We start from the raw sequence: 12,489 nt of genomic DNA, 5'->3' as shown, positions 1-12,489 counted from the left end.
AGAAAAAGAAGAACAGAGGAGACAAGAAGAGAAGAGAAGAGAAGAGAAGAGAAGAGAAGAGAAGAGAAGAGAAGGAGGGGAAAAACAAGAACAGAGGAGACAAAAAGAGAAGAGAGGAGACAAGAAGAGAAGGAGGGGAAAAACAAGAACAGAGGAGACAAAAAGAGAAGAGAGGAGACAAGAAGAGAAGAGAAGGAGGGGAAAAATGAGAACAGAGGAGACAAAAAGAGAAGAGAGGAGACAAGAAGAGAAGAGAAGGAGGGGAAAAAAGGGGAACAGAGGAGACAAAAAGAAGAGAAGAGAAGAGAAGAGAAGAGAAGAGAAGAGAAGAGAAGAGAAAAACAAGAACAGAGGAGACGAAAAGAGAAGAGAAAAGAAGGAGGGGAAAAACAAGAACAAGGAGACAAAAGAGAGAGAAGAGAAGAGAAGAGAAGAGAAGAGAAGGAGGGGAAAATGAGAACAGAGGAGACAAAAAGAAGAGAAGGGAAGGGAAGGGAAGAGAAGAGAAGAGAAGGAGGGGGAAACGAGAACAGAGGAGACAAAAAGAAAAAGGGAGAGGAGATCTCTCTGTTTGTGTAATTAGATTAGACTGGGTGATTAATTGTCGTGGTGGTGGATCAATTAACTGTTGTACACTCCTCATCTCTCTCTCTCTCTCTCTATCTCTCTCTCTCTGTGTCTCTCTCTCTCTCTGTGCCTCTCTCTCTCTCCGTGTCTCTCTCTCTCTTTCTCTCTGTCTCTCTCTCTCTCTCTCTCTGCCCCTTCCATTCTGATCTCTTCTTATCTCTCTCGGCGAACATCCTGGAGAGTAAAGTGCCCTCGAGGGCCCCCTAATGAGCAGACGAGCAGCGTGTCAGCGTGGCCCTTCTCATGGAGGTGTGTGTACGAGTATGCGGCTCCTGTCTGACTGATGGCGTCGTTTGCTGTGTTTGTACACCAGCACTAATCATTCTCATTAGACTGTACACTCTCGTTAATTACCCGCTCAGCGGACAGCCTCTAAAAAAAGCTCTGGAGTGATTGGATAAAATAACGATGATTATCATCTGAACATGTTTCATGTGTGGAGAGGTGAGGGTGCGGGTGTGCTCTGTGCTACTTAAAGGACTCAGATCATGAAATAAAACGCTTTTTTTGGATGGTTTGATGTATGTAAACATTGTTAAAGCTCCAAAACATTCAGTTCACTCCTCAGTCCATACAACCCATATATGGGAACTAGGCTGCAGAAACAGGCTGTTTTGAATATGTTGTTTTTGTGATGTCACAAAACCCAACATGTTTACACATATCCACCTTTTCTGCACACAGCAGGTTAGCTCCGCCCATTCAAGCTGAAGCTATTAGGAGGTAGAAGACATCACTCATTAGGAGATATCACTCATAAGAGTTTTGAAAGAGACACCATACAGGGCTGCCAATCAAAACAGAGCTCATTTACATATATCCGTCTTAAAGGCACAGTAACAAAAACAGCCTGTTTAATTCTAAAGGATGAGGAGAGTTTAAGGTCAGATAAAGATGAATAATGACTGATTATGCTACCTGAAACTGCACAAATGCTTTTGGGGGGCGGTTGTCAATAAACCCAATCTGTCGCTGCATCCATAAATGCAAGTTAAGACTGTACTGTGCATAGTGGATGACAACAGCATTCAGAAACACCGCCTACTTCTCTGGGCTCTTCTGGAAATGGGCTGATGCACAGTGGAAACGTTTCCATAAACAGTCTGAAACATGGACTTGTCAGACCGCAATACTTGTTTCCACTGTGCATCTGCCCATTTCAGATGAGCAGCTAAAAACTGCAAACTCTCCACAGGTGAGTAAGCCATTCATGCAACATTCTTTAGACTTTTATATTGCTGGTTTATAGTTAATCATACTCTAAGTACTGTAAGGGCTGTTAGCTATGTTTTAGCCTGTTAGCTAGCTGACCAGCCCAGTTCTAGTTAAGAACACAAGTTGCCAGCCCCTCAGTTTAAACTAAACACGGGTTCTTACTTCATCAGTACACTCGGTGGTCCATGTGAGCAGCATGAGAGTCCATAAACACCAGAATAATTTTTCATGGCGCCATAATTCAAAGTCTAGTTGTTGTGAGGAGATCATAGTTAGGCGTATATCGTGTATTTTACAGTGGCTTTGAAGGCAGCTCAGCCAATCAGATTTTAGGACCGTAACTACACATTATATGAAACAGAAGTTAGGACACCTCTGGGGTTTATCTTAAAGTTTGGTCAGTATTTAGGAAATTTTGTCTAGTTATGATGTTTCTGTAATACTGTTTTCTTATCTGGAGTTGAAGGGTAAGATTATGAACTTAAGACCTGTTGTTCTGTAATAGCTTCTGTCCTAAATTCAGTCCTAACTGAAGTCGTCATTGTGACTAAACAGATACGATTTCAGAGATAAGTTTCTGCAATCCGGTCCCAGAACATTATGAATCAAATTTTCAGTTTCTGAGAACCAGTTTTATTTTCAATGCACAATGACTTCTTACAACAGGCCACCCAATTACAGCTCAGTCTAATCAAGCTGTGTTTCCATCTGCACTACAGTAGCCAGTATATGCAGCGTTTTGTTGCGCAAATGCATTTCACATGTCCCAATCCTGCAAACTACGCTCCGTCCATCTGCCACTAAAGCAGACTGACGGCTTGTTTAATAAAATCCAAACACCATCGTTGAAAATCGAGGCTCGTTAAAACTGGCATACATCGGTAATAATGGGTTTCGCTGTGAATTATGCGCAATTACTGTAAATTACAGACCATGCAGTCTGCAAATCCAAATGCCAGTGATTGTGCAGAGATCTAAACGATTCTAACGGGAAAGAACGCACTGGAGAGGCACCAGGAGCTGGCAGAGAATCCTAACATTTAAATATATCTGTTAGAGAGGCTCCTTTTTTGTGGATAATTAAACGGCCGGAATTAACATGCGATTGTGTAATGGTGCCAAAACCCCCTCTAACATGGAGCCAGAGTCACAAATGTGTGTTTCTTCCCTCGTCAGACAGAGCTATTCTTGTTGCCGATTGTTCTGTTGGCACGAAAAGATGGAGATGGAGAGATAGAGGGGAAGAGACGGAGCGAGAGCGTGTAGATGGAGAAGACTCTCCTCCTCAGATAAAAACGGGCCTTGTCAAAGGCTCTCCTGCGGCTGCGTTACAGCGATATGTGACAGAATATTTAATGACTCGACATCTCCGCTTCCATTTGAACTTTTTTGCATCACGGACTACAAAGAGCCACGTGACGCCTTCGCTCACGAGGAGGGGGCGGCCGCCACGCTGCTCTGCGCGATTTGTAAACACCGCCGATCTCTTTGTGCTTCTCTTTTTGAGGTTTTGTTTTCGCGTGCGTTGCCCTTTTGCCCCCAACAACACGAGGCAGCAATACAGAATACAGCCGACTACATTCTGGTTAAAGGCTGAGAGTCTTTACTTGTATTGCTGAACTGTTTCAATGCAATTACATAATCACACACTGAGTTACACAATGAACTACAATACATTCGATGTACATTCTATAGCAAGTTTATGCTACTTTTTTTGAGTTGTTTTGATGTCAAGACGTGAGAAAAGCATGGAAAAATGTAAAAGATGATGTTTCTTCGCACAAAATAAGACTGTAAAACTATACATGCAGCAATAACTCAATCAAATTCAAATATTCATAATAAAATATCTCCCCTTTTAATTACAAACACAAATGTATTATTGATTAAAAGTTCACAATCAGCATCTTCGAACAGAATATCTAAAAAAAGATGGCTCTTCAAAGGTTCTTTAGTAAAGACAGCGGTTCTGTATATACCATAAACACTCAAAGAACCATTCACATGAACATCTATGCTTCTATATATAGAACTTCTTTGAAAATGGCTCTATATAGCTCCAAAAGGGCTCTGCTATTGTTATGATGTCAAGCTTGAAACAATAGAAGAACCCTTTTAGTGTTATATAGAACCACCTACAGCATATTCTCCATCAGTCTGAAGAACCATTTCACCATGCAAAGAACCATTTAAGCATGCAAATGGTTCTTTGAGGGTTCATGGTTCTATATAAAATCATTGTCTTTACTAAAGAACCCTTGAAGAACCATCTTTTTCAAGCAAATGGAGGACAAAATTAAGGATCATACTTATTATTTAGCACGTCACGGGACAGTTCGGGAATGGACCGAAGCGCAGAGAGGAAAACCTTTGAGGCACCGGAATGGAACTGACCCTTTAAAGTGAACGTGAAATTTAGCTAGCTGGCTACCGAGACATCAGCATAGTACTAGTGATTGTTTATGCTTGTTATGAAGAAAAGGACCATAATGCACTGAAATGACATTAAGCTAAGATAATACAGTGATTATTGTAATTTTTTAACAGAGAAAATTCTCATATTCGTGGGTTTCTTTGGTCTCTTGTTCAGCCGTCTTGCCAGCTGTTCTTTTTTTTCTCATAACTCTGTTTGGAGTCTCTGAAAACCTCAGTTTTTAAGACCACATAGCCCCAACACTTCGCCCTACCCCTCTATCTCAACAAGAATCGGGACACCCTACCCCTAGACGTGAACACACAAAACGGAGGGGTAGGGCTAAGTGGTAGGGGCGAGGGGTGTAATGGGATTGGGCCTAACTCTCTGTAATGTCAGTTAGTCCTTGAAGTGAGGCTGCATAACAGAAACACTGCTAAATTCATTTGTTTGAGCTCCCACTGTGGTTTGTGTCTGGGCTCCTTTGGGCAAAATGTCACGAAATCACTTTTCAACTTGGCACCAAATTTGGGGTTAATTATTTGGAATTTCGAAATGAACTGAAACTAATTTTAAGCTGATTTCAAGTCGTTTTGAATTTGAACGGTTAAAATGCGACCGCCCGACCATATCTGACGAATAAGGAGGCTACTAAAATAGGTGATTTAATCATATAAAATTCTAAACAGTTTGGCATGATTTTATGAAACTTTCATGATCATAACGTTGAAAAATATGGAAGCTTTAAAAGTATCCAACTCACTGAAAAGCTTCAGTGTAAAAACTCAGAGTGTAACTCCTGATTTCCTCAAATGTCATGAGGCACGACCAACAACAAAGGGCTTTTTTCCGACTCGCTCTTGAGAAAGAGTGGGCAGGGTATTGCATCATAAAGAAGACCCCGAGTAACCTTCATGGTGCAATGCCAAGGTCAGGGGCCCTTGAAAAAGTTGCCATTCTAGGCTGGTTCAGTTTATCAAGTCAGTGGTGTAACCCTGGGAAAACCATGGGCATGTATTATTATTATAACATATGAAAATATGATAACATTTATAAAAATCTTACATTTAAAGAAACAGGAATTTACAATGTCTTATGCAAGGCAGATACTACAGACTAGTGCATACATGTTCTCAGTACTGATAAGCTTAAAATATAACATTTCTATTACCTTCTGGTTTCACCACTTGACACTTTCTTTGCAGTAAAATTGATTTTCCAGTTTAAAATTGGATTTTGACCATTCTAAAAGCGACGGAAAAATATCAACACATTGATCAGACAGAAAAACTGCACATTTTTTTTTAATTATCATTTTGACAGCCTCGTTTGTCATCGACCCCAATCAACCAGATTCCAATATATCAGCCACATTATAAGCAATTAGTGTTTATTTTGTTAGTGAGGTGTGAATGACAGTCACCCTCAAGACAAGTTGGGTCATTTTTGAGGTCACATGCCCTCTGTTTATTCGCCTGCATCTGCATATGTGCACCCACCGTTCAAACTCCTGCCCCGTCCCGGCCTGATTGCCATTTTTTTTTTAATCAGCCTCTACCCCAGCGCCCCAAGCCAGCGGTTACCACGGCAACAGAGCAGGCATTCCAGTGCCCACTGCCAGCTCTGCCTGGGAGCAGCCAATGAGAGGCAGTACATCTGCACGGAAGCCGTCTCATCACATTTCCCAAACAGATCAAAGAGGGAAAGCGATTCATTTGTGCCACGACAGCGACTCGGGCAGGTACACCCCGCTCTGATGTACGATCGAACAGCTGAAGCTCCAGAGCCAAAGACATAATACTGCTGTATCTACAGTCACTGCCAGCAAAACACATAGGAACGGTCTGTCTCGGGCCTACGCACAACCTCTGACCCTTTTTAGAACTGTTTGACTCTTGACCACTTGGAGAGGTTGATGTGGATCTGTTCTTATTGTTGAAGCAAGGTACTTTTCCACTGGGCACTGCGGCACAACACACACCGGCTTCAAATCTGAACCCAGAACTGTCCATACTCTGGTCAGACACCTGTGGCCACTTCCCTCCGCATACTAGAGCCATGAAAAATCAAATGTCCACAGTTTTCCACTTAGCCCAGATGTAGTTAATCAGCCCAAACATGTTTGTTGTACAAATATTCCATCTTTACCTCAGTAATGTAACTAAGAGGATAACATTGCTAACAAACACTGGAAGTCAAGTCACCCAGATCTTTTCTGTAAATACAATCTCACAATTTATCAATCTCGCAAGCCCCACCCCCCACAGAAACCACCTCCCGACTGTGTGGATGTCAGGCAAGCACATGGATGCTACACTACATTCACAATTTCTGCTGTTTCTATTTTTAAACGTTTTCAATTAGAAAATCTAAGATTAGCAGTAATTTCTAAAAAACAGAAACATCAAAAATTGTGCAAATAATCTGTAAAGTACAAATATCTGCGGGACACACGCGCGACTGCCAGTCACATTCCAGCTTTCCATACGTCACACTGGCTGTGTTTACATGCAAAGATTTTTGCCAATCTGATTGAATACATTCCGATTATAGATTAAGACTGAGGTGTTTATTCTCACTCTACTCAACAATCTGATGGAAAATCTCCGTTTACATGCTCACTACAAGTAATCCGCACCAGACGTTACATAACAACAAGTATCACGTGAGTCCAGTCAAACAGTAGTGTGCTACCTGAGTTTTCAGCTGGCACACTTGTGTTTTTAATTGCTTTAAAATGATATCAGACTCAGGAAAACGTCCTTCACATGTCCTTATTAAAGAAGGCCGAGAGGAAGACGTCGTGTTCTGAGACACATAAGCTGGACGTCCGTCCCACCGCCGTCTTTTAAAGATCAGAGCATGAACTTCGTCTCCTCTGCAGACCAGTTTCTGCTCCGCCACGTTGAACGTTATAAACTCTCACTATGACGTGACGAACATGATCAGAATGGACTTAAACTTTCTGATAGGGAATGTAATCAGATACAGGCGTTTACACGGATATTATTCTTCTATTTAACGGATTATTTACAGGATTACCCACCTCGTTCAACTGGATAGAAACTGTATTCTGAATGGCCTCATTTGGACTAGTCTATTCCAACTGAGGTGTTTACGTGGATGTATTCTATTCTGATTGAGCTAATAGTCAGATTATTAATGGATTACCAGGCTGCACGTAAACATAGCTACTGTGTCCTTTCTATTTTTTTGCTGAATTTAATATATAATTAAAAAAATAAATCATAAATCATGCCATTACTTTTACACCAGCCACATTTTTGTCCTCTCTATATGTCATATTCAGCAAATAAACAGTAACAGTGCATTAAAGTGTTCTGAAGTGTGTTCTCTGTAGAGGATGTATTAATACAACATGTTATTTGACCAAGAGCATCCAAAGTTTTGCGTTCGACCGCATACATGCAAACTTCTCATGAGGAGTGAGGAACTGCAGGAACGGCATTATGGCTGCCTGCAGACTAGCTCCCTGTGTTTTGCTGCTTGTGGTAGTTGTGTAGAAGTTTTTCAGATGGTCATCTTTTGAGACGGTCCCTAACGTGTCGACCAGTGAGTTTTGATATTTTTCTCCATCATTTCCAGAAGGAATATCACTGCTTCGTTCCCCGTAAACGCTCATCACGATCGTCTCTGGCCATATTTACTCTCTCCACAATTTCACAACAACAGATGACAGCGATATGAGAATAACTGTCCATCATTTCTCGCTTAGTCATACGCAAGTCAACAATGAGTCATCGCGCACACACATACACCCCGGCAGAGTAGTCATGGAGCCACGCAGGGCCTTCAGGAGCACATGCCAGTTTGATTATAACACCAAAGCAAGTGTAAACTACAGTAACTAAGGTCTATATCAAACTCACAACACAGCCAGATGGAATTCAGACTGATAAATAAGGGCTTGTTTTGCTTTGTTGGTCTTGTATTCCTCTTTTTCTGCGGAATATACACCAATCAGGCATAACATTATGACCACAGGTACTATTTGGGTGCTGGATCATTCTCAGCACCGCGTTGTTGGTCCACCTTGTAGATGTAAAGTCAGAGACGACAGCTCATCTGCTGCTGCACAGTTTGTGTTGGTCATCCTCTAGTCCTTCATCAGTGGTCACAGGACGCTGTTGTCTGGATATTTTTGGGTTGGTGGACTATTCTCAGTCCAGCAGTGACACTGAGGTGTTTACGGAACCCTCTTTACATCTATTTGCCTAAAACTGGCTCTGGTTTAAGTTCTGCTCATTCCCGAGAGCTTCTTATTCGCACACAGCAGCCAAATAAGCACTAGCTCACTTTGAGCATCCCCAACTTTAAACAGCAGATCTTGCGCGAAAGCTGTGAGGCGGGAAAATTACCCAACTGTCATGGAAGCGGCCAAAGCCAAGAGAATCAACACAAGGCGCTCATGGGAGATGTAGTTTTGTAAGTCCTTACTACTTACATCCTATCATCATCATGGCGACGGCGAAGATCTTCTCTCCGTCCGTGGTGGGGGCGATGTTGCCGAAGCCGATGCTGGTCAGGCTGGTCATGGTGAAGTAGAGCGAGGTGATGTAGACCGAGTCCTTGTTGGGGCCGCCCTCCCAGCGGCCTGTCCCGCTGCTGTTGAAGCGGTACGGCGTCCCTGTCGTCTCGCCCAGCAGGTACAGCCAGCTGTCCTTGCGCACAGAGTTGTGCTCCTCGTCGATGACCTCGTAGTCGCCGATGCTGTACCAGATGCAGGCCAGCCAGTGAGCGGCCAGGCCAAAGACGCACACAAGGAGCACCAGCACGGCCGCACCGTATTCAATGTAGTGGTCCAGCTTGCGGGCCACACGGCCCAAACGCAGCAGTCGCACCACCTTCAGAGAGCTGAAGAGGCTGCTGATGCCCTGAGAGAGAGAGAGAGAGAGAGAGAGAGAGAGACAGTACAGTCCATCCATCCATTCTTTTGTGGACACTTCAGCACTGTGCAAACTATTTATCTGGGTTTATATCTGGTTTGGCAGGGAAAAAAAACTGTATAACATTAAAGTGAACACAAATAAACATTTAGGCCGTAAAACATGACAAGAATTTAATGATTTCAGTAAAGTTCCTTGTTGTCATACGTCCACTAACATCAGTTTATTCCAGCTAATAATGGCTTACGTCCCAGATAAACAGCTTCTATTTCTACGACTAAGTTTCTACAACTTGCACAGCACTTTATGTCTGTATGTTTTCATTTCCCTTCTCCAAACAAAAGAGCACTGTTCTGAGCATATTCTCCATATTTATAAATACATACTGAAGTGTGCCAAGCCGGCCTTTTAACAGGAACGATATGGAGTGTTTAAATAGCACCTGAGCAATGGCTGCGTGGCTAGCGCTACACAAAAGAACACTATGACCTCCTATCTAAGCCTGCTATTCACATCCTGGCAAAAAGAATGTGTCAAGAACTGCATTAAGAGCCACTAATAAGGCTTTCGTGTTGCTAAAGAGGACAACTCCCTACATATGGATGCATCTCGTCAATTCACACTTTTTTATCATGGCATCCAATGTGAATTGGTGTTTACTTCGTACGGCCATTTAAAATAGGATCTGGACTATAGGAGGAAGGTTTACAAGAGAATTCCACTGATTTTTCAAAATTTCTGCATGATTAAAGGGCCCATATCCTACATTTTCAAGGTATTTAACCCCCACCCCTCAAGGTGACGGTGTGTGGTTTTATGACCATAATTGATTTTACATGACATTTTCACATTTTCCAACCTCTCTTTATCCCTCAGAATTCAACAGGCTGTTTTTGTTACTGTGCTTTACAGTCTGATAAATGTGGCCTCTATTGTGATTGGCCCTTTATTATGCCTCATTCAACAATCAGCCCAGACTGAAACACTCTTATAACCTCGGTGTGAATGGGCGGGGCTAAACTGCTGTAGGCCAAATAGATGGGTAAACATAAATGTGCTGATTTCTGATCAGTGTTTGGTTCCAAGATACGGGCCCTTTAAGTCGTTTAGATGTAAACAGATGTAAAGACATTCGCTGCGAAATGATCAGTTCTAGGGAAACTTACTGAGTCAGAATTGTTTACACTGGTGGTGATAGGAACCAGACGTCTTGAAAAGCTACATCACAGGAAGCTGTCATAAAATAATATATGCTAAGTGTACAGCAAAGGGTACATGAAGGGCGTTGTAAGGCAATATAGTCCCCAAAGAAAACTTACTTTTTTCATATTTTCCACTATTTTCCCATCATCAACATTACATATAAAACTCAGAAGACACACATGGACATGGTGACCCCTGGTTCCTATCACCACCACTGTAAAGAAATCAGAGCCTGTAAGTTTCTCCACAATGAATCACTTCACATCAACCCACTGTGAATGACTCTGTTGACATCTCTACAATTAAGTCATGCAGAAATTTTGAAAAATTAGTGGAATTCCCCTTTTACTGTAGTTAAGTTCAGAGGCTCAGCAGCTTCCAGAAATATCTGGTAATACTTTATTTGAAGGCTACCTTCATAAGGATGTCATAACACATGCATAAGCACTTAATAACACAAGGAAATACTTCAGTATTTATGAATAGCTTATGCCAGTAATCGCAAAACACCATGAGCTGAAGTAATAGATGTTGTATTGTAAGTGTCCTGTACTTTAAGTCAGAACTAAGTAGAACTGATACAAACTTCTAAACTATACTTTTAAGTTCCATTACTTGGGAATGATGCTTCATAACAGTGTTATACATGGAGAAAATGTCCATTACTTTAGTTTGAGGTCCCTTATGTCAATGCAACCTCAGTTACTTCATAGGACAACTTATGTCATCTTGTGGTTACTTGCATAAGCTGGACATAAGTACTCAAATATTGCTTTATAAATAGGTTATTCAGTGCTTATGCATGTGTTACGTAGTCCCTATGTAGGCAGCCTTCAAATAAGGTGTTACCAAATATATATTTGGCCTGAATTTCTCCAGGTCAGTGTGGGCCAAACCTCATCAATCCTCTCCTGACATCTGAATCTGATCTATTAAAAACAATATTGCTTTTTATTCTGAAAAAAAAAGGTAAAATAAAGTAAGACTGGCCTGCTGTTTTCTGTCATGTCCATTTGGGTCAGTGTGAATTAAAACACATCTACACTCATATACAACACAACAGAAAACACACACACACTAATAAACGGTGTAAAACTCACACACTGAAAGTTGAACCCACACACACACACAACGTGCAGCTTTACACATAATCGACTGATTCTTCAACCATGTCTAATAATCTGGTTGCACTTTGTAGCGTAACCGAGAGATCAGTGGTGAGAAATCATCCGAGTTAACACGTGTGTCTGTAATCTGTGTTAGCAGACTGTGTCAATGGCTCGATTCCAGTTCCAAAACAAAAAGAACATCAAGCCCTCGCTCACTTCCCCCAGCAACACCCACTGACGGTCATCCATGCTTTAATGTGCATTCATTCTCTTTTTTCTCTCCAGTTTACTGTTGTGCTTCAGGAGTAACTCTGAGAACATGGTGACAAAATCATACAGCACTGCTAATATAATATATAATATACAAAGAAGAAACAAACTGCATCAGCTGTTTTTCCCAGCAGTGCTGACTCCTCACCTGAAACTTTCACAGTACTTAAAGTCAGGAGTGTCATTTTACTGTACTGTGTACATATTTACATCATTTACTTAATACTATACTATTTACAGGTTTATATACATAAATACTTAGACAGTTATGTGAGTTACATTCACCTTGGATTTACATGCTGTATCAACAGCTCAAATTCGAATATTTCCAAAGTTTTTTCCTGCAAACTTTATTAAAGTTTATTAAATTCATATCATAAACAAAAGGATTTGCTTGTCATGAAAAATGTGCTTCTACTGATAAACTCAAACAGTGTAGAATGAAATGCTTCAAACAAAAACATATTTTTTCATGTTTTATTCATTATATCAAGATTTTTTTGGTAACGAGACGCTGCACTGCTGTAGTTATCAAAAGATATCTATTAATTTTCATCACTATCTTTGAAATATGAGGCAATCTGGATATTAATCCTACTTATTATTGGAAACCAATAAAGTGCTATTGATAATATTAAGATTTTTATTAAACACCGAAGAAGTATTAAAGTGCATTATATCGATAATATAATCAATTTTATATATATACATACATATATACATGCATATATATACATGTGTATAT

General features: G+C 41.0%; 1 protein-coding gene across 1 annotated transcript in view; it reads right to left on the bottom strand.

Annotated features, from left to right (window-relative positions):
* Positions 1-12,489, bottom strand: part of kcnh1a (potassium voltage-gated channel, subfamily H (eag-related), member 1a) — a 128,164-nt gene that overhangs the window by 70,134 nt on the left and 45,541 nt on the right. The window contains exon 7 of the mRNA XM_036594047.1: positions 8,721-9,150. Coding sequence (XP_036449940.1) covers positions 8,721-9,150 — 430 coding nt within the window. The remainder of the gene's footprint in view (positions 1-8,720; positions 9,151-12,489) is intronic.

Source organism: Colossoma macropomum, unplaced genomic scaffold, assembly GCF_904425465.1.
Source record: "Colossoma macropomum unplaced genomic scaffold, Colossoma_macropomum, whole genome shotgun sequence".
Classification (NCBI taxonomy): domain Eukaryota; kingdom Metazoa; phylum Chordata; class Actinopteri; order Characiformes; family Serrasalmidae; genus Colossoma; species Colossoma macropomum.
The sequence above is the reverse complement of the archived record's forward strand: the minus strand, read 5'-3'. Positions and strand labels throughout refer to the sequence as shown.